Raw genomic sequence first — 27,485 nt, 5'->3', positions numbered from 1 at the left:
TTAGCCACTAATCTTCTTCTAATAACGTATTAGCCCACTAATCTTCTTCTAATAACGTATTAGCCCACTAAACGAGTGAATATACCAACGTCCCATTTGGGCGTACATTAAAGCAACGTCCCATTGGGACGTAAAATATACCAACGTCCCATTGGGGCGTACAATATAACTACGTCTGTGTTGGGGCGTATGTATTACATGCGTTTGGTTAGGCGGAGTTTATAGATGCGCCTGATTCATACGTTAATTATACTTCCGTCTGATTTCATACGGTCACTAAAATCTCGTCTGCTTTCATACGCTATTAATACTTCCGTCCCACTATATTTCGTTTAGTCTGGGTTAACGACCACATTTGGTCTCAAACCCTAATTTTGGCGATCAAATTTGGGTTTGGTCCCTTCCGTTGCGGCATATTTTGAGACCAAATTTGAGTTTAGTCCCCAAATTTGGCCGTGACTGTGGTTGCTCTAAGAAACCTAACTAACAAAAATCAGTTTTTATTTCTAACATAAAAACCGATTCATCTCCTCCACTCCCTCTTTTTCCATTTTTTTGAAACCAAAAATCGTCGATGATTGACGATTCAAAAACTATTAATCGTTTTCTTTTTTCCATAAAATGTCGAAACCAAGAACTAAGTATGTTACTAACATGAATCATTCTAGTGACGACGATCCAGGGCATGTTGAAGCGATTCGAAATAGAACGAGGGAAGTGCAAGAACAATCTGAAGCCTCTCGTATCGCACAGGAGGAAGAAATGGGTCGAATCAGGTACTTTTCTATCAACCCAATCCTCTAAACTAGGTTTTAGTAACATGCTTTAGGTTAGAAATCGAGAATTTTGAAATCCAAAAATTTCAGTGTTTACAGAATCGGATTACGTTATTCACGAAGTAACCCGATTCTTATTAGACACGGATTATGTTCATAAACTTATAGTCTGATTGTTCTGCATGTGAAAAAGAATCAGGGAACGTTAGTGTATAAATAGCCCGATTGTTGTAGCTAATCTTCATGGATCTTATTTTGTTGGAATCCGATTACATATGTCTTAACAAAAATTTTAGAAACGAACTTTATATGTATATCGAGTAAACCGATTTCATGAATCGGTTCACATTAGCAGTTGCAAAAATCCGATTGTCAATTTTATATGTTTGGAATCGGGTTTCATATGTATATCGAGTAAACCGATTATATACCCTGACTTTAAAAATGCATTCTATTCCATTGTTTTTTGTTGCTTAAATCCGTATTCTATAGGCAAAAAAATCAAGCCGAAAAGAAATATAAGAAGAAACGTGACCATGCTACTCCTAAGCCTTTGGGACCTCGTCGAAAAGACGGTCAAAATTTGAATGCTTCCCACCGAAGGGGCACAGGGAGTAAATCCAAAGGGATCAGCATCAATGACCCACCACCTCGAGCAGAGCAATAAACACATGAAGAACCTGATTCTGATACACCTACTGAATAAGAAGGTGGTGAGGAGGAGAGGATTGAAGAACAAAGTGGTGGCAAATAAGGTGGTGAAGAAGAAAGTGATGAGAGTGAAAGTGAAGAAGAAGAACGTGGCAAGGAAGATGGTGAAGAGAAAAGTGATGAGAGTGAAATTGATGAAGATGCCCGTGGCAAGAAAGGTGTTGAAGAAGAAAGTGATGAGAGTGAAAGTGATGAAGAAGAAGGTGACGAGGAAGGTGATAAAGAGATAAGAGAAGTCGTTCAAGAACAAGAAGGAGACCCTAAAGGAAAAGGTCAGAATAAAGGTGACCACATGCCCGACGATCTGAAGATGCTTGCTCGCGGCCTGATGATCCACCTTTAGGGATACCAGCTGATGAAGGAAATGTGTTATGGGGTTACAAAGGCAGTTGGGCCAGCGTCGTCTACAATACCATAGTAAGTACCTAAACCTTGTTCCATGTAATGTAAAAATTATTATCCGTGTAGTGTATTGATTATTGTCCATCGTGGGTGTTTGGTTTTATAGGATCACAAGCATGTCGTTCGTCTTATGAAGCCTGGAACGTCAGTGAGTAAGATGAGGCACTGGCCACTTATAGCTAATGAATTAAGAATGGGAGAAGTTTCGGAAGTGGTCGATCTAGTCAATTCTACGGGGTTGCTTTCTGTGGTCAACAATTTGGGCCACCTTACTTACGATAGACCTCTTTGTTCCGCCTTTGCCGAGAGATACTACGGGGAAACGGATACTTTACATCTTCCGTTTGGAGAAATGACGATAACTCCAAATGATGCGAAGTTCATTACCGGGCTAAGCATAGAAGGTAAATACGCGCAAGAGCTTGATTGGGACAAGATTCATGCGTGGACCAAGGAAGTGTTCCAATGGGATGAGGAGAAGACCAAGAAGGAGATGCTAGTAGGAAAGGCAAAGCAGAGGATATTCCATCTCTCAAGGTTGAGGAGCAACTTTATGGTAACAAAGAAGCTTCGTCATGAGGGAAAAGCGGTGACGCTGCAACGTATCATCGCCACGGCCAATGCGTATGTCCTCTATATCCTTGGAGCTGTTATCTTCCCTGACATTTCCGGTGCCCGTGTTAATGCCAACTTTATCCAGCTGTTGCAACCATTTGACAAGATACAGGACTACTCTTGGGGCACTTCCATCCTTGCACACTCTTTGACGCAGTTGAGAAAGGCTTTTAGGGCTCAAAGGAACCAACTCGAAGGGAATATGGCTTTTCTGCAGGCGTGGATATATTTGCACTTCCTAATATTTGCTAAAAGGGCTTTTGAAAACAAGGATTGGGACGGACAACAGTATGGAAACAAGTACACCTACAGAAGTAAGCCGAAGAAACAAAGAATGGATTATTTGAATTTGAGACGCCAGTTAGACAACTTGACGACGAAGGATGTTGTCTTTGATCCTTACAAGGAGGCTTTGTCTAAAGCAAAAGAAAAGAAGTTTGGGTGCCCAGAGCAAGGTGAATGTGCCTTTGTTTCACCCAAGAGGATATGTAATGTACAACCCGTCGAGAGTCGCAAGACAATGCGATTACATACAAAAAATCCCAAAGGCGCACAAGGATTTCAAATTCAATGAGACAAAAACCAAAGCACATGACAGTGATATTGTCATTGTTCACCGGCCTTTCCCATCATGTGATTATTGGGATAACAGAGTGTTTCACAAATATCCTTTGGTTGGTCCATCTCGAACAGATGACGAGGCAATTCCAGGTTACATGCGGTGGTACCTCAATGTTTCGCATACTCGAGTGATACGAGTAGATGAGAGGCCCATAATAGAGGACAAAGATACGGCTCTCCAATACTTGGTGTGTATTGTTACTCAAATAGTACTGTTACGTGTAGTAGAAGATAAATCTTCAATTTTGTTTCTTTCTAACAAATCAAAATGTCATCCGATGTCAGGAAAAGAGCTTATATGAATGATAAAATTCGTATAACAAGATCTGTATTTCTTCAATATATTGTCAGTTATTGATATATGGAGGTGAATTCTTAAGGCGTGACTGAAAAAACCATTAATATTAAACTGTAGAGGTTATTACTATTTATAACTGGCCCAAGTTGGGACCATATATTTTTTATTAATATGTAGAGGTTATTAATATATGGAGTATCAATATATGGAGGTTCTACTGTATTATGGGTCCCTTCACAAGGCCTCAGAACCAGCCACTGCCAGGCCTAGTCCTATGCGCATGTCAAATAACTGTGTGTAAAAGTTACAAACTTATGTGCCGAAGTGTCAAATATACCATTTAGGCATAAATGATGGAGTTTCCAGCGAGTGACAGAATTTCCATCGCTATATGGTCTTAATATTGCTCGTTGGTTATTATAGCGCCAGCGATAGTCATGTTGTCTCCCGCGGATTAGATCATCGTTCAGCAGTTCCTCATCCAACGGCCAGAAGTTCACCCCTATAAATACCCAAATTCAAATTCATTTCAACTCTCACCATCTCAACTTCAAATTCATTTCAATATGCCTAGTGCTTGCATAAACGAAGTAGCCAGCGCTCGCTTCACTCGAGAAGAAGATGTTTCTCTAATTCGATACTGGGATTCAGTAGCAAGCAATGGAGATTGCAATCTAACGACTTTTAATTTGTGGAACACTATGTTTCAAAAGTTTATGACGTTAAGTCATGTAAATTCAAGAAGAACAAAATAGTGTCTTCAAACTCGTTATTGTTTTATCAATAACGAAATGAGAAAGTTTGCAAAAATTATGTGTATGATAAAAGGGGATCATCCTGGGTTATCAATCGAAAAACTAAAAATTAGAGATCATACCAAATTTTCTGAAGGCAACAAAAGATGGTTTAATCATGGCGAATGCTATATATGAGCTCTACAAGATTCACGTGCAAAGATTTAATTTTCATTAAGTATTATGTAATGCAATTAAATGTTGGAATTTAATGAAATGTGAAACTAGTTTCGATTTGAACACTAATCTAAAGATAGTTTTCATTAATTAAAAAAAAGGTTACATTAGAAATATTTTAAATTAAATTACATTCATAAACTTCTCATTTCCCTGACCGTTTCCTTCCTGACCGAAGATCCAATTGCACGTGCTTTCTGGATCAAGAGTGTTGTTCAACATATCAGTGATTGTACCGGCTTGAGACTGACTTGGTGGTTGAGTCTCTTCAGAATCGCCATAACCTTGAAAAGCAACAGGTTCGCGTAGGGGGACATGATACAAATTTTGAATTGGGCGACGTTGAGCTTGAAATGGTTGAAATACTGATGTGGTTGAGGAAATTAGGGTAAACATAGTCGTTTTCCTAACTGCTTCAGTGTTCACACCACCACTAGGAGTCATAGTCTCAGTTGGCAATTGGTTAAAAAAAACATCCAGGAGTTGTATCCATGTCAATGTCTTCATCACCTTCACGTACTACTTGAGTATCGAACACTTTATTTGGAGTAGAACTTTCTGGTACAATCATATGCATAGAACGAATTAACAAATTTTTTCTTTCACTTCCACTATTAGAGCACTGCTCGGTCGAACTCGCAAGCGTTGCTATCTCAAGCTTATTTGTCAAGTTTAGTTTCCAAAACTATAAGTCTTGATTTCTAGTCTACTTATAGCTATGTCTCGAATTAGGGTAGAATGTGTAGTTGAGCTTTAGACTTCACGACGTTCATCGATTGAAGACGAAAAACTACTAATGGGATCTTGTAGAAATTCATCAACAAAAGGTATGTGGAGACTTGAACTCATCTATCACTCAGAAGTCTATTTCTATTCTATCTCCCATTGAGACAAAAGTCGTATAGCTATATAGATTTTATATTATACACATTTAATATTTTGAGTTGAGTTTAACTCGCTTACATATTTCTCGAAATATGTGTTGGTAAGCTTTCGCTTTAACCAAGTTCATCTTTATTCTTGACGAAAGTCAAAAGATGATCATGTGAAAATCGCCTGGTAACATCTTACATGATTTTTGTGAGACAATCATTTGATGTAGACTCGGAATATTTCGTATTGATCTATTGATCACTTTAAAATTGCTTTGAAGCGAATAGTTTGTGTCAGACAGCTATACCCGTCTTCTAAGAATGTTTCAATGATTAATATAGAGTTTAGAACGATTAACCATTGATTGGATATAGCACATCATGCGTACTTGTATGCTAACTGTTGCAAGTTATTCAAAGTCTGGGAACCATTCTATGCATACCCGTGTGCGTACTGGTTTGATAGTTGAAGTCCGGGAACTTAGTATGCATACCCGTATGTGTACCGGCTGAAAAGTTCAAGTCCGAGAATTCAACTGAGTTTGGTCACGCACGACAGTATGCGTACCCGTTCGCATACTGGCGAACTCAGACCAAGTCCGGAACTCTAAGTATGCATACCTGTTTGCATACTTGAGTGGGTTAAGTTCTAAAATCGGTTTGTTCATGAACAAATACATTTATATATTAAGGAATGCAATCTTTTTCAAACTGTGGATATAATGTTCATGAATTGATTCAAGTGAATTAGAATCGATTTTGCTTCAATTGTGTCTTGTATACTTCTATGAGAATATAAACACTTGAACAACTCCATAACTAGTTTTATTTGAGTCATTTGAACTAATTGCGATTAAGATGAACAAGGTTGATATGAAAGTGTTCATATGGCTAACTTCGGTTAACTATTGTTGAGCCAACTATGTGAATATGTTTGGGTACGGTTACTCATACCTAAATGAAGTCACATTTCATTTGTGTATAACAAGCTAAGTTCGATCTAACAGTTGAAATATATTGGCTTGACTCTAATCAGGTTTTCATCTAACGGTGAATATTGAATGCTTTGTTACCAAGGTAGCATTGATTGCAAACCCTGATTTGAAGATTATACAAAGGACAAATCTAGCAACTAGGAAACCTAATCCCCACACCTCTTGTGTGATACTAGTTGCGACTAGAGTCGATTCTCCTTTAACCTAGGTTTTTCCTAAAACCATTATAGGTTAACGACTTAAAGACTTCATTGGGATTATGAAACCAGACCCAACTATTTTCTCTGTAGTTGCGTGTTCTGATCTTATTTTGTTCTATCGTGTTGAGTACTATCTTCTCTAAGATTTGATCGAGATTTAATCTTCGATAGGTAAGATAAAAAGTAGTCACAAAAATCTTCGTTTCATCGTTTGTGATTCCACAATATCTTGTTTCGCTTCCATACGATTAAGATTGTTGTGAGGTGATTGATATTATTAGGCTGTTCTTCGGGAATATAAGTCTGGTGTATCAATTGGTTCATGTTCATCTTAATTTATCAAAAGACGGAACAAAAACTCATAGGTATTTTTGTGGGAGACAAATTTATCTATTCAATAGACTTTTCTGTGTGAGACAAATTTGTTTATCAAGTCTTTGACTTTGGTTCGTAGTAACTCTTAGTTGTGGGTGAGATCAGTTAAGGGAATCAAGTGTGCAGAATCCGACATGGTTCAAGAGGCGTAAGGAACGCGACTGTACCTTAATCACTGTGAGATTGGTTAAACTACATTCCAGTCTGAAGTTAACTTGTAGTAGGCTAGAGTCTGTAGCGGCTTAACACAGTGTGGCGTTCAAATCTGGACTAGGTCCCGGGGTTTTTCTGCATTTGCGGTTTCCTCGTTAACAAAATTTCCGGTGTCTGTGTTATTTCTTTTCCGCATTGTATATTTATATAATTGAAATATCACAGGTTGTGCGTAGTACAATCAATTGGTGAATCCAACCTTTGGTTGTTGATTGAAATTGATTGACGCTTGGATATTGGTCTTTGGTACCATCCAAGTTATTTCTCATATTAATCGAGCTCACAGATTTCTATTTGTTCGGTTGCAGATTGTTTTGAGAAACTGAGATATAACTCCTGGATGTATTTTCCTTGATTGAGTCTGACTATCTAGTTGTTAGACCATACAAATTGCCTAAACGGAATATTGGGTGTGGTTGTTAGACCCCTGGTTTTTCAGACGTAACTCATTTGTCATGCCACTTAGTATGTCAAACATGCTTTTTTAACCTTGTGCATAAGAATATGCTTCATTGGTAGAAAAATGGAAAATAGATCGCCTAGTTGGAAAAGTTCCCAACTGATGAATAACGCTAGGAAAAAAGTGGTGATTAGGAATGTAATTGCACCTGGTATGTTTATCATAAGAATTATTGCAAGATATTGCTAAAGATCTGTAATGGCATAATACAATTTCAATGAGATTTTCGGTGGGGAAATATGTATGGCTAAATTAATAAGGTAAGAAAATAGAATACCTTAAAAACAGGAACTCTACAACAAAATCTTTTGAAGATTGTGTTGAGGAATAAATTCTCAACCTCTATTCTTAAAAAAAAATTTAACCTAATAAAAATATTATATCCATATATTGTACCCCCAAATAGAAATTATAGCTGGATTTGGAAACGTTCGCCTACAGGCAGTGATCAGTAAAATTAAATTATTTTGGGAACTTGGAATGGAACAAATATTGACATACATGAGGATTTTTGGATCCCACACATAAAATTCCCCTATCATAAACCACTTATGGAAACTGAAAATCTTGTAAAAATAAGTGATCTTTTACTCTAACAAAGCAGTGGGATGTAGATAAGCTTACTAATTTGATAATCGTATAATTAAGAAGATTAAAGAAATTAGTATCCCTATTATAGACATAGAGGACACTCCACGTTGGAACCTAATAGGAATCTTCACTATGAAATCACTATACAATCACGTTAATGCTTCAGGAATCTGAAACCAAAACTGGGATAATATATGGGGTATGAATGTTAATCCTTCAGTTACTTCATTCGGAAAACAACTCAGTTTATACTTCTTAATAGTATGGGAGTCGTTATTATTATACCAAACATAAATACAACTTGCAACCTTTGTAAGGATGGTCAAGAAATTTTAACCTATCTATTCATGGAATGCAACTTTACTATTCAGGTTTGGAAGCATTTTAAATTTGATATGCAGTTTATTACTAATGACAGAAATTCGTTTCATGAATGAATGAATAACTATTGTGAAAATCCTAAAAGATGAGGGTACGAGGTACACTGGCAGGTGCTTTGTACTAACAATAGTTATTATCTAGCACATTTGGTTATTATCTAGCACATTTGGAAAGCGAGATGTAAAGTAACTTTTAAGAAAAAAGCCAGAATAGTGTCATCATAGATAACAATATTGTAAAATACCTAAATAGCTACTTGACAGTGAACAACATACATAGGGTGTAACAAAATGCAATCCTTATGCTATAATAGTCTAAAATATGAAACTCTGAAAGAGACTACTCAAGTGACGGAAGGGCCAACAAGAGAAATGAATATAAAGATCAACTTTGCTTCGACAATGATGAATTTTAATACTAAATATATAATTGATTTGATAATTGAGTCTATACAAGGAACATACGATAAGCTAGATGGCTACACTCAACCACAACAACCAGAGAGCAACTTGAGAAATAAGGAGCCGAGGCAGCTTTCAAATGGCCACAAAGTAGGGTGGTCATTACATCACATTCAGAAGTGATTCAAAACCTACTCTTTTGTTGCTCATAGGAAATTACATAAAGGCCTGATAATAAAGATACAAAATTAATGGAGAATTCTGCAACAACACCAAACTTGATATTGATTTCATAGTTCAATCTTTTACTTTAGTAATGAGATCAAACATAATTTGGGTAGTCAATTTTTCTGTTTTTTTTATCATGACTATGCTACTAAACATGTCTGCTCAGGAAATACACTACGGGCAATTTTAGCTTATTTAAATTTACAAACCTGGAATCAAGATGTAATGGTTTATTGAATCACTAATTATGAACGTTATGATACTTTTCTATCTATAATACGAGGGCTGATTTTATTGAAATAAAATGATATGAAAAAGAACTGACTCTAGTGGTTGTGAATCCTTTGAAGGTATAAATCGAGAAATAATTCCATGTAAGCTAAAAAATTGTAGATAACAGAGATTTATTCCTTAGTTAGTCATTCATCAAATTGACTTCGCAAGGTAACTAACTTATGGGAGAAACTAATTTCTCCATGTTTTCATTCATTTTCTCCATAAAAATAAAACAAAAACAAAACTCTAGTTTAGGTTTGAGCTTTAATCCATGTTTTGAAGGTGGATATTTTTCAATCCCTTGAAACAGTTTGTTCTTCTTCACACCTTGATCATAAATATGCCTCGTTATTGATTCGATTTTCATAACCTGACCAAGAAGAGGTAGGATTTTTAAGCCCTAGACCCAGTTTTGATAAATTTTTGTGTTAACTGGTTTTTTACTTAAATATGTACGGTAATAATATGTTTATGTCCTCCGAATTTCGAGTAACATCATAATTTTATGGTTTTGTTGATCAAAATATAGTGTAATTGTGTTATTGTTTTTTTAATAAGGTTCTATTGATAATACAAAGATTGATAATGTTATCTAAATGATTGTGCTGTATAATAATTATAGTGGGGTTGTGTTCGGTTTCATAAGTTATGGATAAAAATGAAATGTTGCCTAGCATTGACTGAAATCAAATATTGTCTAGCAAAAATGATCAAAACCATAGATGTACAAACCATTTGACAAATCCATGCAAATTTCAACTCAAAACTAATTGGATTTCAATAAAAATAATGGTTCAAAATAATCCGCAAGCATGTGTAGTTTTACAAGGTTGTGGATTTTTTTTTTATATTTCAATTTCGTTATCAAATAGGAACAACAGATTAATTGAAGCTATTATAAGCTTAGTTTGACACCTTTAGATTTTGTTAGACCGACCAACTGGTGGCGATCGTCCAACTCAAGTGATTTCAAGGTTAGATAAAAATGGCAACATATTTTTACTGGTGTGCTACACACCAAGCTGGAGTTGCAGCTACATAAGAAGAACAAGATAAATCTTTAATTTATCCTCTACGGAAATCGAAGAAGTCATCTCTGAATTTAGTGTTCTTGACTAGAATGTTTTTGTTGTGGTGTATGAGGAGAATCCTGGAAGGCGACACTAGCACAAGATTTAGGAAGGGTTGGATGGTTTTGTTGGATGATTGGACTCGGTTGAGCAATACGATTGGAGCTTTGCTATTTTTGGAAATTTTGTATGAATGCCTTGACAAGTTTAGTTGTAGAATTCTTACGTACGTTGGAGGGATATGGATGATTATAAAATGTTGGTACCGCTAATATTTTTGTAACAGTCAACCACTTTTGCGATATGAAGTGGATATTATACGTAATCATGTATGCTACCCCTGTCTTTTCGATTATTTACAAGGACGGGGTCAAGTTGATAACTTCAAAAGTTTAGCAAAAGCATCTCCTAAGTAGATTAAACATGAACCAAGAGGTATGGGAGGCACTTAGTGAGAACCTATAGGTACGGGATGCATGGTAAATGTCTTCAAAGAAAGTAGTTTTCTTTGCTGCGAAAAACGTGAAAAAGGCATAGTGCCTACTTTGATGAAAGATGCAAGATGCATATTACAAATGAGATAGTAGTAATTCGTCGTAATCCCATAAGTCTGGAAACAATTGATCCCGATGACGTTGAGAGCCTAACAAATTGCTTACTCATACATATAATTTCTACGATCAATAGTGGTGCAAAGTGAGTATGGGATATTTATTGCCTCAATTTCGCATGTATAAAATCATGATGAGATAAGACTGGTGGTACTAGAGATCGGCGTTATGAACCAACATATCCACCTTCCGACATGGTGTCCTGGTTATTTAACTTAGCTTCCGTTACCGAGACGATCACACAACTTTCACAAGGACAATATTTTTTACAACAATGGTGAGGAACAGTTAGTTTACGTGCCAAGATCCACATATTTTTGATATGTTTTTTCACATATCCAGGCAACGTGGTAGATTACAATTTTTAATTTATTTTTAGTATTTATACTTTATGCAAAAAGTAGTTATTTGAACTCTTGTTTATGGTTGGTTTTCAAGATCCATGGAGGAGCTCCTGTTTGGAACAATACATGTGTTTTCCCAAGAAAGTAGAAGAACCATTTTTTTTTGACTCAAAAAGGGTAAGATTTATTAAAATCCAATACATCACTAAGAAAGAAATGGTATTGGTGAAAGCAAAGTACAAAGACACTACCAAAAATTACATAGACTTAACGAAAAACAGCCTCCCAATTATGAAGAACCATGTCCAAAGTGATTCTTTCAAATTTATTTGAGTACCCACACACCAATTATAAATCAAAGTTTTGACTCCATCTTTCAAACTTTTTATTGAATTATATCTGCCATTGAAAGCATTTGAGTTTCTTTCAAGCGGAACAACCCACCCTATTGCAAATGGATATCTTCTTTTTTTATCTAATACATCATTTACATAAAGGTTTACATCTGCGACACTTGGGACCTACATTTCACCAGAACTACATGAAGAACAGAGTATGCATCCTATCTAGAGCCAAATGAAAGTTGATCCACAAACTCGAACTGGGCATATTTTTTCCATCCACTTCAAATTTCACTTATATAAAATGTTACACACCCGTTCAAGTACCCAACCTGTATGCATTTCAACAACACTTTGGTGTGAACAGTGATCCTAGCTCTAGTTCATGTAGATCTTAATTTAAGACTTGATAGCTTTCATGATAGTTTTTGGGCATCGTTCAAGATGCTCTATGTTCTTTGTTTTCATGAACTTTTAATTTTTTGACATGTTTCCATGAACTTTTACTTTGTATAGCATATTTCATGAACCTTAAATTTCACTTATATCTTCAATTGCTCATTCCCTTAACATGTTCATTCAACGTGTCTTTTCCCCAATATTATTTTCATCACATTCAGTATTAATAATCACTTTCTAAACAGATATTTTTTATAAACTTTCCTGGAAATCGAGTCCCTCTATACCAAAATAACACAAGTATCATGATTCAAGAGTAAAGAGATCTTTAAAGGAAACAATACTTCGATTAACTAACAAATTGAAACTCTAATTATGAACGCAAGCAGTGCAATCATTTTGGAGGAATTACAAATATTGCATGAAAAGAGAAATTGATGGAGAAAACACTAAAGAGAACGCTGGAGGAAAAGTAGCACAGCTTTTTAGGTATTGAAAGGCTTGAGCCATCGTGAGTGAATTGTCACACCTTCCAGTTCGTCGGTATTGATGAGCTTGCAGTAACCCCCTAAGATAACGTCTGCCACTAGATATGGCTCATCTTTCCCTTTTGTAGGTGAATCAGGCTGAGTGGTAACTTTCACTGCCATATCTCCAATCTGAAACGGGTTTGGGTGTTTCACAGCTACTTGACTCTCAGACTCATTATCTTTGATGGAGACGGATTCTAGATTTTTAATGAAACTTTCAAAAGGCCCAGCAACCCATTCACATCTCCTAGTAATAGCTGGGTTGACGATCGGGTCAAGTCCCCGGCCCTTGACGGAAAGTGGATTGACTGATTGTAAGAAGGGTTGTTCGATAAGACTTACTTGGGTTCGGAATCTTCGAACGTCCGTCGATGGGCTCTCTCCAGGTAGTTGCGTCACATTGGCAAGTTTGTTGATACGACAACAAATAATCTTCGAGGTTGGACGGATTGTTGGAAATCCTTTCAGGTATAGACACTGGCAAAGAACATACTCCTAGTTTTGCTTTGCTGTCATACACCCACGAGCGCCCCAGAATCATATCATAATTCGGGCATTCTTTCACAATATGCAATTTTCCGCGTGTTAGAGCATCTCCAACCTTGATTTCGAGGTTGGTGTACCCGTAAGCGTCTCTAGACTCTCCTTCTGGGCTTTTGATTATGGTTGGGCAGAGAACGGCTTCCTGTTTTGGAATCTTTGCGGCTGTCAAGGTCTTGATGGTAATAACGTTGAAGTCCGAGGCCGCGTCAATCAGCGTGCTATCGAACTCGACACCCTTCAGGTGAGCAGTAGTCAGCAGTCCCCAGTTGCATTTTCCAATAACGCCTTCTAAGATAGGTTGGGGTTTAGGAGTAGTTTCCCCGATTGAAACAGGCGCTTTCCTGACACAATGCGATTGAGAGCTGCAAATATATCTTGACGTTGTTCGTTGGAGAAATAAAGAATTTCACATACACGCTCCAACATGGATTGCACGGTTTTGTGAGCAGAATCCCCAGAAAGTGTGCAACTTCTGACTGGGAAAGGGTCTCTGTGAACTCCCTCAGTGCCTAGTTAAAGTTCCCCCACATCTATACTTTCTTTGAAAATGCGCTTCAACTTGTTGCATTCATTGGTGGGATGATTGACGAACCTGTGGTAATGACAATATTTTGGATTTTCCATCTCTTCCTCGGTTGGTGGGCGTCTGACAGGAGGTAGCTTGATGGCATCATCCTAAATCCATGCTTCCAGGAGCTCAATTACTTCCTCTATTGGGAACGGAAAGTCTGGAGCAGTGTCTCCAGCCTCTTGTTGTTGCGCAGGCGTTTTAGCTGGTGCCTTCCATGGTGGAGCTTCCTGATGCGCTGGTGTTGTACGTTTAGGTTGTTGTTCCGCCGCTGGAGATTTTCTTTTTCCTCCTTCACCCTCTACACTTACAGAGGGTCCAGCATTGTATTATTTATTAATGAGACGTCTGCTTCCTCGAGTCTCACGTGCATCTTCGTTTCTGGCAGGTCTGGTCCTCTCCAGTAATGTCGGTGCTGTCGTGGCCAAACGCTTAGCGGCTGAATGAAGTTGAAAAAAAGTTTGGAAACACAAGTTCTCCAGTAGAGCGCTAATGTGGTTTTTATGTTGTTGTAAAAAGTGGTAGTAAAGTTGTCGTTCACTCAGACTTGTAAAGATTTGTTTTAGAATTAAATTAAAATAAAAACTCAAGATGAAGTTGTTATCAAGATTGTAAAAAGCACCGAGACTCAGGATTCCACCATTGACCAATTAAGTGATTTAATCTAATCAATATTCATGAAATTCTTTGCGTTTAAAGTGATTCTAATGTATTGCCTCTAGTAGACTTTTGAAGTAACAATTGTATACATCAAGCATGAAACATCAAAAGTCTTAAACTAAGCATGCTCCATCAAAACGGATCACAATCATTCAATAAAAATCAATTTTTCAATATTAGTTCCATGCAAATAATCATAAAAGAAATTGCAAGAATTAATTAAAATAGAAATATACCACTTTTCATGGAACAATGGCTTCCTCCGTCGCCTCGGCTAAGGAGTTTAGCTCCTCATATTATTCAGGTGCTCAAAATAGGTGTTCATAGCTCAAAAGGGTGAAAAACAAGAGGAAACTAATAAAGCAGACAATTCGCAACGTTTTATAGGCGTTACAAACTGACTGTTACAGAGAAATGTTGCAATAGGTGTTGTTACAGGAAACGATAGAAAATATATGTTGTTGAATAAAAGACTGCTATGAAGGGTCTAATGTTCTTCGTGTTCTTCAGCAGCATCAGCAGAACTCGACTTCCTGCAACTTCGATTTCTCTACTCTGTGGTGTTCTAAACTTCCCCAAAAAATACCTCCCCCTTCCTTGACCTCCCAGCAACTTATATATAACAAACAGAGCGATTTAATCTCCCCAAAACTCCTCGAAATCTCTTCTTTCCTTCCTTGGCAGTTACGGCAATAATCTCTTCCCAAAATTGTTTCACGCGTTTCTGAGCTTTCCAACTTATCTCAAACTCTTCCTTAGATAGATATGTATCTTTGGGAAGGATATCCCTCTTTTAATCTCCCTAGAACTCCCAAAAATAGCTCCAACAGCAAACTGTGTATAACTTGACTTCTATTTCTTTTTCCGGCTATTCTAGCCAATTTGGGTTCAAACAAAAGACTTCACCAGGCCTGTTTAGGCCTAGTGAGTAAACCCAATCAATTTCAGCCATTGAATCGCTCTGGAACTCGATCGAATCATCACCCAAAAATCATGCAGACGTGATGAATATTTTCCCGCCAAAATTTTTATTTGAATTTGGGAAGAAAGTGACCTCCCCCTTATCTGTGTCTGGTCTCCCTTTAGCAGATGCATGGAAATGGGTCACCCCTTAGTAATTAGGTTACCCCTTATCCAAAGTGAGAGTCCGTATAATAATTTTCTCCCACGAGCGCAAAAACCACTTTTTTAGCCAATTTTGCCGCAAAAGCTTATTTCTCCAAAAATACCCACAAGGACATTAAAAGCCATAATAAATATAATATCGAGCACTAATAATATATACAATTGAGATTATATAAGACATAATAATGTGCCTATCAAATACCCCCAAACTTATTATTTGCTAGTCCTCGAGCAAATCAAATAGAAAATAAAACCCTAACTCACTGTCGCAGGCATCGTCGATTGCATTTAGCGTATGCAATAAGCCTTTAAACCCCTAGGTGGCCCTAGTGGCCGAGTTATAGTCTCGGGAGGGCTTACCAGAGGTATAGCCACAAAACCTTTATACTCCAGACCCTAACTATCTACGCATAACCTTGGAAGGCACTAAAGAATCTCCTTGGTTGGCATACTTATTGAATACAGGAGGAAGTACCCTGATGTGAAATTCCAATTGTTGTACACGAGTTTGCACTCAAGCATACTAAAATTCATATATAAGTGACAGAGCTCTACTCAGATAGTTGCACTATGGACATCAATATTCGGAGTCAAAACTAATCACATGGATAGATCAAGAAGATGGATATAGAGAAAAACATAGATGGTTTTGATGTTTACTAAGTGAACGACGTTTCCCATATCTGTCTGAAGGCCTCCGCCAAAATGAACCTATCCTAATGGATTGAGGTACTAGTCTGACTAATATCAACACACTGGTATATACAAGGGAACCAGTGGTCGATAACCTAACTCTAGGTCAACACAACTGGTATATACAAGGGTACCAGTGGTCGACTTTATTGAATTTATTCCTTTTGGTCAAATGGTCTGGTCTCAATTTTTTTTTCCATCTCTTTTTTTTATGGTATCTCAATCACTCTAATTCACCCTAGCATTGGTAACAACTTGAATCGTGAGCCCCACCAAATCACTTAGAAACATATTTAAAAAGAAAAATAAAAACAGAAGTGAAAAGGACTCAACGAGATATGGCGAAACTACCATGTTATTTCTAATACTTGAGCTATGTGCTTTTATGAATAGACTCTTTAGATGTTTCCATCTAATCAGATTGGTTCCTCAACTCCTACAACCAAAATGCTTCCATCCACTTAGATTGGTTAGTGCAATCCTTAATAAGCATAAATTTCTAGGCTCTGGAGTTTATTTATTGCAACTAAAAAGTTTCTCCCATACCCCAAACTTAAATCTAACATTGTCCTCAATGTTCTAAAGATAAAATTAAAAGCATGAATAAGGAGAAACTGTTACCATTTGAAGCAAAAGAGATAAGGAAAGATATTACCGTGTTGCATGAGATTGGGTTACCTCCCAAGAAGTGCTAAGTTTAACGTCTTCAGCCAGACATAAGAAAGGATTAATCACCTCGTATCATAAAGTAATAGCCGAAATATCTGTGGGTCATCAAAACCAAATAGAGCTATCAGAAGTAAAAGGAATCTGCAACATGCCAAGAAAATTAACAAATAAAGCGCACCCTTGTCTAGTTTCCTGTTTAAGGAAACTACATCTAGCTGTGGTTCAGGTTCAGGCTCTATGAAAGGGTCTAGATAAAATATTTTCATGCGCTGGAATTCCTCAAAGTTAAGGTCCGGTTCAGGTATTAGAGTCTGGAAAAACTCAAGTAAAAACTTGGAAGCACATAATAATAACCTGAATAATTGTGGATCCTTAAAGTCAATCAGTTTTGACTCACACAGCTGACCACAATGAGAGTGGTGGTCTTCCTTAAACAAATGTGTCGACCCTAATCTCCTAAAGTAATTAGGTTTAGTCTCAAAACTTAATAATTGACACATATGAAACTTATACGTTCCCACAATTGGTCGAAAAATATTTGGTGGGAAAACAAAGTCAATCTGGATATCATAGCATGGGTAAACCATATCAACCAGAGGATGGGTTTCTAACAACTGAACTTCCTTATGAACATCACTAGGTTCAGGAAAACGTGTATGAAGATAATCTTGTAAAATGGTTGAGGCACATATGTCAAGTCCCAAGTGAAAGACCTTTCTAATATTTAAAGCACATGGAGAATGATAATCACCCCCAAACTTAGAGTTTTCAGTGTCTCTAGAAAGACTAGTCACAACTTCCCTAATTTTAAGGTCATATGATTCCTGAAAATGGTAAATTGATTCTTCTAAGTCAGGTTCATCCTCACTCATCTCTACGAGTTCACTTTCTTCGTCTAAGACTAATGTTTCTAAATCGCTAGACTCTAAAACAATATTCTCAGAAAAAACTCGTTCCTCTAAACCATTATTAGCTTCGTAATCAAAAGAAAATACTACATCGTCTAAAACGGGGGTATCTCTAGTCAAATACTCATCCTTTCGAATAGGTGAATAATTATTAAAATTATTTGGATTTGAACTAGAAACATTATCATTATTAAGCACAATTGGAGTAACAAATTCCTGATCACTATGCCTACTTATTTCAAATTCTTCATCAACACTATCCTCATCATAATCATCATTATAATAACATGAAAATGGTTGAACCTCATCTAAACAAGTAGTGTTACCAATTTTATCCTCGTCATCTTGATTATGTGAATAACTATCTTCATTTTCAAAGGTACTATTGGAAACACTATATTGGAAATTAAGAGCAGTTATGTTCTGGGCCTCTAACAAAATATTTTGAGTCGACTCACATGACTTCCTGATTGAATCTAGGAAATAAAGTTCACTCGTTGCATTGCTTTCGTCCATAACTAAGTTATTCATTTCTTCTAACTTACGTGTCGACTCAGCTAACTTACGTGTTGACTCTAGTAGAGAGGAATTTTGCTCGTATGACCGGTTGGCGTGTGGATAGTAATTGAGCTCACCATGGTATGGACCATAACCTTCAAAAGGCTGATGTTCCCAACCATTATTCACACTATGTTCAAAGTAGTAATGTCCATTTTGAAACTCAGTCTGATATTCGTTGTATTGGCTATTGTAATACCAGTTCGACATTCTATTGCAGGGGTGTGAGTTTTCACACAAAATAAAACCCACTGACAGGGGATTCGTGGGTGGATAGAATCTTACCTCCCGTACCAGACGGGCGATGAACCGTTCAAGTCGACTCAGGCCACCGACTCCGTTGTCAGTGTACGAACCCGAGGGGCCGAGACAGTATCGTAACTGTCGTCCTTCCCTGCAAACAGTTGATATTTAATTTTGACCCTTCCTTAGGGTTTAAAAATAATGTCCAAAAAGTTCAAAAATAAAAATGACCAAAAAGGAAAAGAAAAATTACAAAAATAACACCATATATACAATTTCTAAAAATAAAACAAAATAACTATATACAAAATCTTCTTCTTCACTCCTTTCGGATTCCTCTTTTCTTTCCTTCTTTGGCGATGCTTTCCTTTTATAACACTTTTTCTTCCCTTGTAGCTTCGCTCCAAATCTGAAAAGAATCGAAAAATACCAAAACGTGTAAAAAGAACAAGAAATAAAAAGAAAAAGAAACCTAAAACAAATCTAAATACAAGTCCGCGTCGGCGGCGCCAAAAATTGATGTGGTTTTTATGTTGTTGTAAAAAGTGGTAGTAAAGTTGTCGTTCACTCAGACTTGTGAAGATTTGTTTTAGACTTAAATTAAAATAAAAACTCAAGATGAAGTTGTTATCAAGATTATAAAAAGCACCGAGACTCAGGATTCCACCATTGACCAATTAAGTGATTTAATCTAATCAATATTCATGCAATTCTTTGCGTTTAAAGTGATTCTAATATATTGCCTCTAGTAGATTTTTGAAGTAACAATTGTATCCATCAAGCATGAAACATCAAAAGTCTTAAACGAAGCATGCTCCATCAAAACGGATCACAATCATTCACTAAAATCAATTTTTCAATATTAGTTCCATGCAAATAATCATAAAAGAAATTGCTAGAATTAATTAAAATAGAAATATACCACTTTTCATGGAACAATGGCTTCCTCCGTCGCCTCGGCTAAGGGGTTTAGCTCCTCATATTATTCAGGTGCTCAAAATAGGTGTTCATAGCTCAAAAGGGTGAAAAACAAGAGGAAACTAATAAAGCAGACAATTCGCAACGTTTTATAGGCGTTACAAACTGACTGTTACAGAGAAATGTTGCAATAGGTGTTGTTACAGGAAACGATAGAAAATATATGTTGTTGAATAAAAGACTGCTATGAAGGGTCTAATGTTCTTCGTGTTCTTCAGCAGCAGCAGCAGAACTCGACTTCCTGCAACTTCGATTTCTCTACTCTGTGGTGTTCTAAACTTCCCCAAAAAATACCTCCCCCTTCCTTGACCTCCCAACAACTTATATATAACAAACAGAGCGATTTAATCTCCCCAAAACTCCTCGAAATCTCTTCTTTCCTTCCTTGGCAGTTACGACAATAATCTCTTCCCAAAATTGTTTCACGCGTTTCTGAGCTTTCCAACTTATCTCAAACTCTTCCTTAGATAGATATGTATCTTTGGGAAGGATATCCCTCTTTTAATCTCCCTAGAACTCCCAAAAATAGCTCCAACAACAAACCGTGTATAACTTGACTTCTATTTCTTTTTCCGGCTATTCTAGCCAATTTGGGTTCAAACAAAAGACTTCACCAGGCCTGTTTAGGCATAGTGAGTAAACCCAATCAATTTCATCCATTGAATCGCTCTGGAACTCGATCGAATCATCACCCAAAAATCATGCAGACGTGATGAGTATTTTCCCGCCAAAATTTTTATTTGAATTTGGGAAGAAAGTGACCTCCCCCTTATCCGTGGCTGGTCTCCCTTTAGCAGATTTCTGGAAATGGGTCACCCCGTAGTAATTAGGTTACCCCTTATCCAAAGTGAGAGTTCGTATAGTAATTTTCTCCCACGAGCGCAAAAACCACTTTTTTAGCCAATTTCGCCGCAAAAGCTTATTTCTCAAAAAATACCTACAGGGACATAAAAAGCCATAATAAATATAAAATCGAGCACTAATAATATATACAATTGAGATTATATAAAACTCAAAAATGTGCCTATCAAGCGCGATATATGGGCACCATGCCGTTAATGCATGACTTTACCAACTGTTGTTCGGTCACGTTTGGGTCGTGAGAATCTAGCGCCTGAATCCTGAATCTCTTGACGTAATCATTTGGATGCTCATTGTTCCGTTGGAACATTCTCCCTAAGTCTGAAAAGATGATTTGCTCGGACACGAAGAAATATTTCTTGTAGAAAGCGGTTACCATCTCACACCAGTTGGATATGTTGTTTGGTGCAATGTTGTTGTACCAGGTGTACGCTCTCCCGATGAGTGACTTCGAGAACTCTTTCAGGCGGAGGACATGTTTGTATTCGTGTTCTCCTTATGAGTCCAGAAAACGAGAGATGTGTTCACGAGCTTTACCAGTATCATCATAAAGGGAACATTGAAGAGAAGAGTATCCTCTCGGGAGAGGAACTCTTTGCACATCAGGAGGATAAGGAGGTTGATGTTGATGCAGGTCTACCGGGTTTTCCTTGCCTCGATTTTGGAGAAGTCGTTCTAGATCCTCGCGCTTGATGAAATTGGATGGCTGATTCCTTTCTCTTGAGCGCTCAGGAGCAACACGAACTTCCTCACTTATGAATGCACGCCCTATTGAAGTGCTTGCGCCAAGAGTGTTGAAAGTACTCCTTACTGGTTCAATGGGATGACGTGGATCTTGTGGTAGTCGTTCTGTTAGCATCTTGAGGAAAGTGAGTACCTCTTTCTGAGTTGTAGCCATGTTCGTCTGAGCCTTAGCGAGAACTTCTACTCTTTCCATTAAATCGACAATGGTAGTAGAGGTTGGCCTCCTCTGGGTCCTCCAGTCTCTCGTCCTGATGGGGGAGTGGCAGTAGCTCTAGTAACAACCGGGGGTGTTATGCTCGAAGAAACATTGGGGGTGGCGGCAGCGGCTATGGCTCTGGTGATTGGAGGTGTCATGCCTAAAGGAATGTTACATGTGCCACTGGTGTTGGTGGTTGAGGATGTAGTACCCAAAGATGCATTGATCTTAAGTCTGGATCAGCACATTGGTGTCGCCGGCAGGAATGTTGACACCAGGGGTGTTGTCAACGCCAGTAACATCAGGATTTGTCGCTGATCCAGACTTAAGATCCATCATCTTGAATTTGAGAAAATTGAAATGAAATTGAAAATTTATCTTGCAACCGAGAGATTAATCTCCCACTATGGTCGCCAGTTGTTTTGGGGTAAAAACCGATTCTGCTGTTTTTGGTAAATTTGGGGTGTGTTGATGAGAAACGAATTCAAACCCTAAACAAATGCACTGCACGGGAGTATTTTTAGATTCGAGAGAAAAATCTGTAAGACTCTGGCCTAAACCAAAAAATGGCCGTTCCAGATTCAGTTCGGTCACAAGATGAAGGAGAAGGGTTGATCTTAGGGAGGGGAGCGAAGAAGGTATTTGAGATCAGAATGTTGAATTAGGTATGGTTATTTTATGACTTGTATCAGAAAATGGTTTCTGGCTACTTGTGTTGATAACACTTGTGTTCCTTTTTTGGAATAGGTTGAAAACCTATTTATGTAAGTCATTGAGCGCACCCTGATCTCATAGGAAATGGAAGAAGTTAAGTAGTGGAGAAGTGGAGTTGTGTGAAAGGGGGTGATCATCGTGTTTCCGTTATGAGGGAAGACTGATCACACTTTCACCCACTACTCTCATTACTGTTAACCATCCTTCCTTTCCTGGCACTTCCTCGTAATGGGCGTGTTGCACGCCGCACGCTGTAAACCACCAGACCAATAGCCCAGTGAGCATCCCCCAATTTGTGACATGTTTGATGTCTCGAGTGAATGAGTCAAGTCGTGAGACTTACAACTAAAATCATCAATAGTGCTTTTGGGTTAACTAATAAGTTACTTGTGAAATTATACAATCGCTTATAATTGATGTATATAAAGCATCACTTTCAAACAAGCAGCTGAAAAATAATCGATGTGCAGAAAGCATCGTTGTTTTAGAGTTCGTTTAAGTCGCGAATTGAGCGTCTTAGAAAAGGGAGCGTGACCATCCACCTTTGGGTGATCGTTTGAGAACCCTATGGGTGAGCTACCACTTGGTCTATCACTCCTTGTGGAGGAGGGGTGACTGATGATCACAGCGTTACCCTGTTGACCTCCTGAAAATAAATCTACACCATCCAACCAGGCTAGCGAAGTTGGACGTACAAGATGATTTGCGGCAGTTGTTCATTGTCGTTAATGTAGTTTTAGGGTTTAGGAGCCGCGCGGCTGACCCTCTTTTGGACGATCGACTCAAGACATTGAGCGTCAGTTTGAACAGGACGATCGACCATATGCAAAGGTGGGTTTCCAGTGAGCGCGCTAACACTTTAGGGGTCGCCTGAAATTGAATCTAAGCCACTTGATTTGGTTGGCGAAGATGGATGGTTGTGATCGATTTGCGACAATAGTGTATCGCCATAACGCAACTTAGGGTTCCAAAACAGTGCGTTCACCCTACTTTGGGCCAACAATTTGATGCGGTCTGGTCTTGCTATGAGCAAGTCGATCGACTGAGGGTGGAGTTGGGTCGACGGTGAACACGTTAGCACTTCTTTAATCATTCGAAAGAAGATCTAAGCCGTCCAACCAGTCTAGCTAAGTTGGACGGTCGTGATATTTTGAGACCGTTTTTGCCGGTCTTAGCTCGTTTGAGATATCTTTCAACAACGTGATCACCCATGTTAGGGTTAGCGTTCAAAGAAGTTGCGGAAGTGCTAGATGGAACCCGATCGGTCGGGATGTTAGTGGTCCCGCCGTCGGTCATCATGATGACCGTCCAGTTCCGCTAGGAGTAGGCTAGGCCTGTTGAATTGTGTGGCCAAATCATGTGGCCGTGATCGTTTTTTGAGACTGATATGGACAGTCTAGATTTCCCTTAAGGATTTTAAACGCGTTAGCTCGCGCTAACTTTTAATTAAAAAGTGTGTGAACACGTTGATCTCTTTGTCAGAGGGTGGTGTAGCCTATGTGAGTGTTTTCATGAAGGTCTCAATATTGACACTTCGGGAGATTTATGTTACTCTGCTGCGAGTGAACATTAATCGTCATGTCATGCCAATATTGAGAGTTCGGCTGGGAACATAGCATAGGAAAATACCAGGCAGGTCAATGCATTAGTGAATAATGCCGGTGTAAAATAGGATTCACAGAATATTTAGGATCGTTGTTGTATGCACCATTCTGAGTGAATTACATATATATTCGAATACATTGAATTTCTCAAATACATCCGTGAGAGGTTTATGCACTCATTATTTTTTAGATGACTTTCGTTCCTTTGCAGTATGACAACGCATTAAATACAGGATTTACGATTTTGCCCCTGAACTAAAAACCACCATCAATAATTTGCTAACAAGAACAAGTGTTGCTTTTCTCAATCCAAACTGGATTACTTGGGCCACTTGATTACTTCTGAAGGAGTGGCAGCTGATCCTGACAAAATTGCTGCAATGCAACAATGGCCACAACCAACCACATTAAAGCAATTGAGAGGATTTTTAGGCTTGACTGGATATTACAGGAGGTTTATTAAAGGATATGATAACATCATCAAACCTTTAACCGATATGCTTATTCCTTCTCTTGGTCACCCTCAGCATTGCAGCCCTTTGTATCTCTTAAAGCTGCCATGACATCTGCTCCAGTTTTGGCCTTACCTGACTTCTCTCAGCCATTTGTTCTTGAGACTGATGCTTAAACTACATGAGTGGGTGCAGTTTTAATGCAATCTGGTCAACCTATAGCTTTCTATAACAAGCCGTTGGGAGCACAAGCTCTAGCTTTATCCACTTATGAAAAAAAATTATTGGCCATTGTTATGGCAGTTCAGAAGTAGAAATATTATTTATCTCACCACTAGTTTATCATCCATACTGACCACCAAAGCTTGAAATATTTCATGGAATAGAGGATCACAACTGTTTTGCAACAAAAGTGGCTTATGAAACTCTTGGGTTTGGACTATATTATCAAATATAAAAAATGTTTAGAGAATAAGGCAGTTGATGCTTTATCCAGAGTTCATCACACTACTTCTGCATGTCAATCCTTATGAGTAGCTCAACCACAATGGGCTCAAGACATCATTTCCAGTTATACTGATGATACTTCTGCTCAACAACTCCTCTCTCAATTACTCATTTCAGCAGTTCACCCTCAATATTCCTTGAAGAATGGCATCCTCAGGTACAAGTCGATAATTTATGTTGGCTCAGCCTTGCAGGTTAGGAATCAAATTATGCATTATGTTCACTCCTCAGCTGTTGGAGGCCATTCTTGCATGTGAGGGACCTATAACAGAGCAAGACCATATGTTTATTGGCCAAATATGAAAGAAGATATCTTTGGATTTGTTGCTCAATATGATATTTGTCAATGAAACAAGAATGAGCACTCTTCACCTGCTGGCCTTCTGCAACCTTTACCAATCCCAGACACAGCTTAGAAACACATTTCCAAGGATTTTATTGAAGGTTTGCCTATGTCTTACAAAAAAAGTGTTAGATTGGTTGTGGTTGACAGATTGACTAAGTACAGTCATTTCATTGCCTTAAGTCATCCATTCACTGCAATTTATGTGGATAAGGAGTTCATGCATCATATTTTCAAGCTACATGGTCTGCGCAGCTCAATTGTGTCTGACAGAGATAAGGTATTTCTTAGTACCTTTTGGCTAGGGGTGTAAATCAGGCCAGGCCAGGACGCCCAGCACAAAAACAAAGAAAGCCGAGCATGACAGGCTTAATATATGTGAGCCCGTAAACAAATACAGGTCGGGAAGGCCGGGTAAAAGTAGTTAATTTGCTACCCAAAGCCCGTCCAAAACCCGATTTTTATACGGGCAGGCCAGATCGGTCCGGACAAGCCACTATTTTGAAAATAAAAAAAGTTTAAATTTTAAAATGGATGGTATTAAATTTATTTATTTTTATTACAATATCTTTTTCTTTCTAACATTGCATGTCGTAAGTGATAGTATTATTTTATATTTAAATTACAGTGACAAAATTCTTATTTTATCCTATAATAATTAATTAATTAAAGTACAATAAACTTTGTAAATAAGAAAATATATTACCATTAATGTTTTGACAAGGTTAATTATAAGGAAAAACAACTATGTATTTTATTTTTCTAGATACACAATTGACAATTATAAAATGGTAAATTTTAAGTCTTTTTAAGAGGACACCAAATGATTGACGACATATAGAAGGCATTTAGGCCGGGTACCATGGCGGGTATCAGGTTGGGCATCATAATTAATTGCAAAGCCCGAGCCCGCCCAATAAATTAATCCAGGTCAAGCCAGGCGGCCCGCGACGGATCATAACAGGCTTTGGGCTACTTCGGGTACAAAAAGGCTCGGGCGGGTATAGGCAGGCCGAATATTTTCGGGTATTATTTACACCCCTACTTTTGGCAGCATTTATTTAAATCTTTGTGCACTTAGTTGAACCTCAACACTTCTTATCACCCCCAAACTTATGTGCAAACTGAAAGGACCAATGCTTTCCTAGAACAATACCTCAAATATATGACTTGTTCAACTCCTAAATTGTGGCTCAACTGGTTAGCTTTGGAAAAATGGTGGTTCAAGACAAACAACCACACCAGCCTTAAAATGAATCCATTTGAAGCTTTGTTTGGATATACTCCACCCCATTTGGCATTTCCAGTCCAGGCTACCACTTTAGTTACTGCTGTTCAAGAATATCTAATTGAGAGAGACCATATGCTCCAACTACTCAAGGAGGATCTAGCTAAAGCTCAACACAGAATGAGGCACTTTATAGATGCCAATAGAACTGACAGGTCTTTTGTAGTAGGATCTTTGGTGTTCTTAAAGTTACAACCATATAGACAGTCCTCTGTTTCTCTGAAAACAAACATGAAACTGTCTACTAAATATTTTGGGCCATTTGAGGTGTTACAGAAGATTGGTAATCTGGCTTACAAGCTCAAACTTCCAGTGGGGTCCGGGCTTCATCCTATTTTTCATGTGAAAAAGCGGGGGTCTAACAACCACGCCAAATATTTCGCCTAGCAATTTGTATGGACAAATTCCAATATAATTCCAAGATAATCAACTAGACAGTCAGACTCAATCAGTGGAAATATATCCGAGAGTTCGTATCTCTGTTTCACAATGTAATCAACAAATCAAATACATAGAAATCCGTGAGCCTGATTATTATGTGAAACAACTTGAACGGTACCAAAAACCAATGTTCAAGTGTCAATCAATATAATCAACAACCAAAGGTTGGATTTTCTAATTGATTGAACTACGCACAACCTGTGATATTTCAATTATATAAACAAATATAATGCAAAATAGAAATAACACAGACACCAGAAATTTTGTTAACGAGGAAACCGCAAATGCAGAAAAACCCCAGGACATAGTCCAGATTTGAACACCATAATGTATTAAGCCGTTACAGACACTAGCCTACTACCGAGCTAACTTCGGTCTGGAATGTAGTTGATCCCTAATCAATCTCACACTGATCAAGGTACACTTGCATTCCTTACTCCTCTTGAACCACGCCGGATTCTGCGCCAGTTGATTCCCTTAGCTGATCTCACCCACAACTAAGAGTTGCTACGATCCAAAGTCGAAGACTTGATAAACAAATCTGTATCACACAGAAAAGTATATTGAATAGATAAATATGTCTCCCACAGATATACCTATGAGTTTTGTTCCGTCTTTTCATAGTTCAAGGTGAACATGAACCAATTGATAATCCAGACTTATATTCCCGAAGAACAGCGTAGTATTATCAATCACCTCACAATAATCT

At 37.9% G+C, this 27,485-nt stretch overlaps 1 protein-coding gene across 1 annotated transcript; it reads left to right on the top strand.

The window, feature by feature from the left end:
* The first annotated feature begins 2,046 nt into the window (after nt 1-2,046).
* Nucleotides 2,047-24,373, top strand: LOC113360392 (protein MAINTENANCE OF MERISTEMS-like). Its single transcript, XM_026603904.1, has 2 exons — nt 2,047-2,959; nt 24,273-24,373. Exons 1-2 carry the CDS (start codon nt 2,047-2,049, stop codon nt 24,371-24,373), a joined length of 1,014 nt encoding a protein of 337 aa, XP_026459689.1.
* Nucleotides 24,374-27,485: the final 3,112 nt, after the last annotated feature.

Source organism: Papaver somniferum, chromosome 3 (assembly GCF_003573695.1).
Source record: "Papaver somniferum cultivar HN1 chromosome 3, ASM357369v1, whole genome shotgun sequence".
Taxonomy (NCBI): domain Eukaryota; kingdom Viridiplantae; phylum Streptophyta; class Magnoliopsida; order Ranunculales; family Papaveraceae; genus Papaver; species Papaver somniferum.
This window is presented reverse-complemented; position numbering and strand designations above follow the sequence as displayed.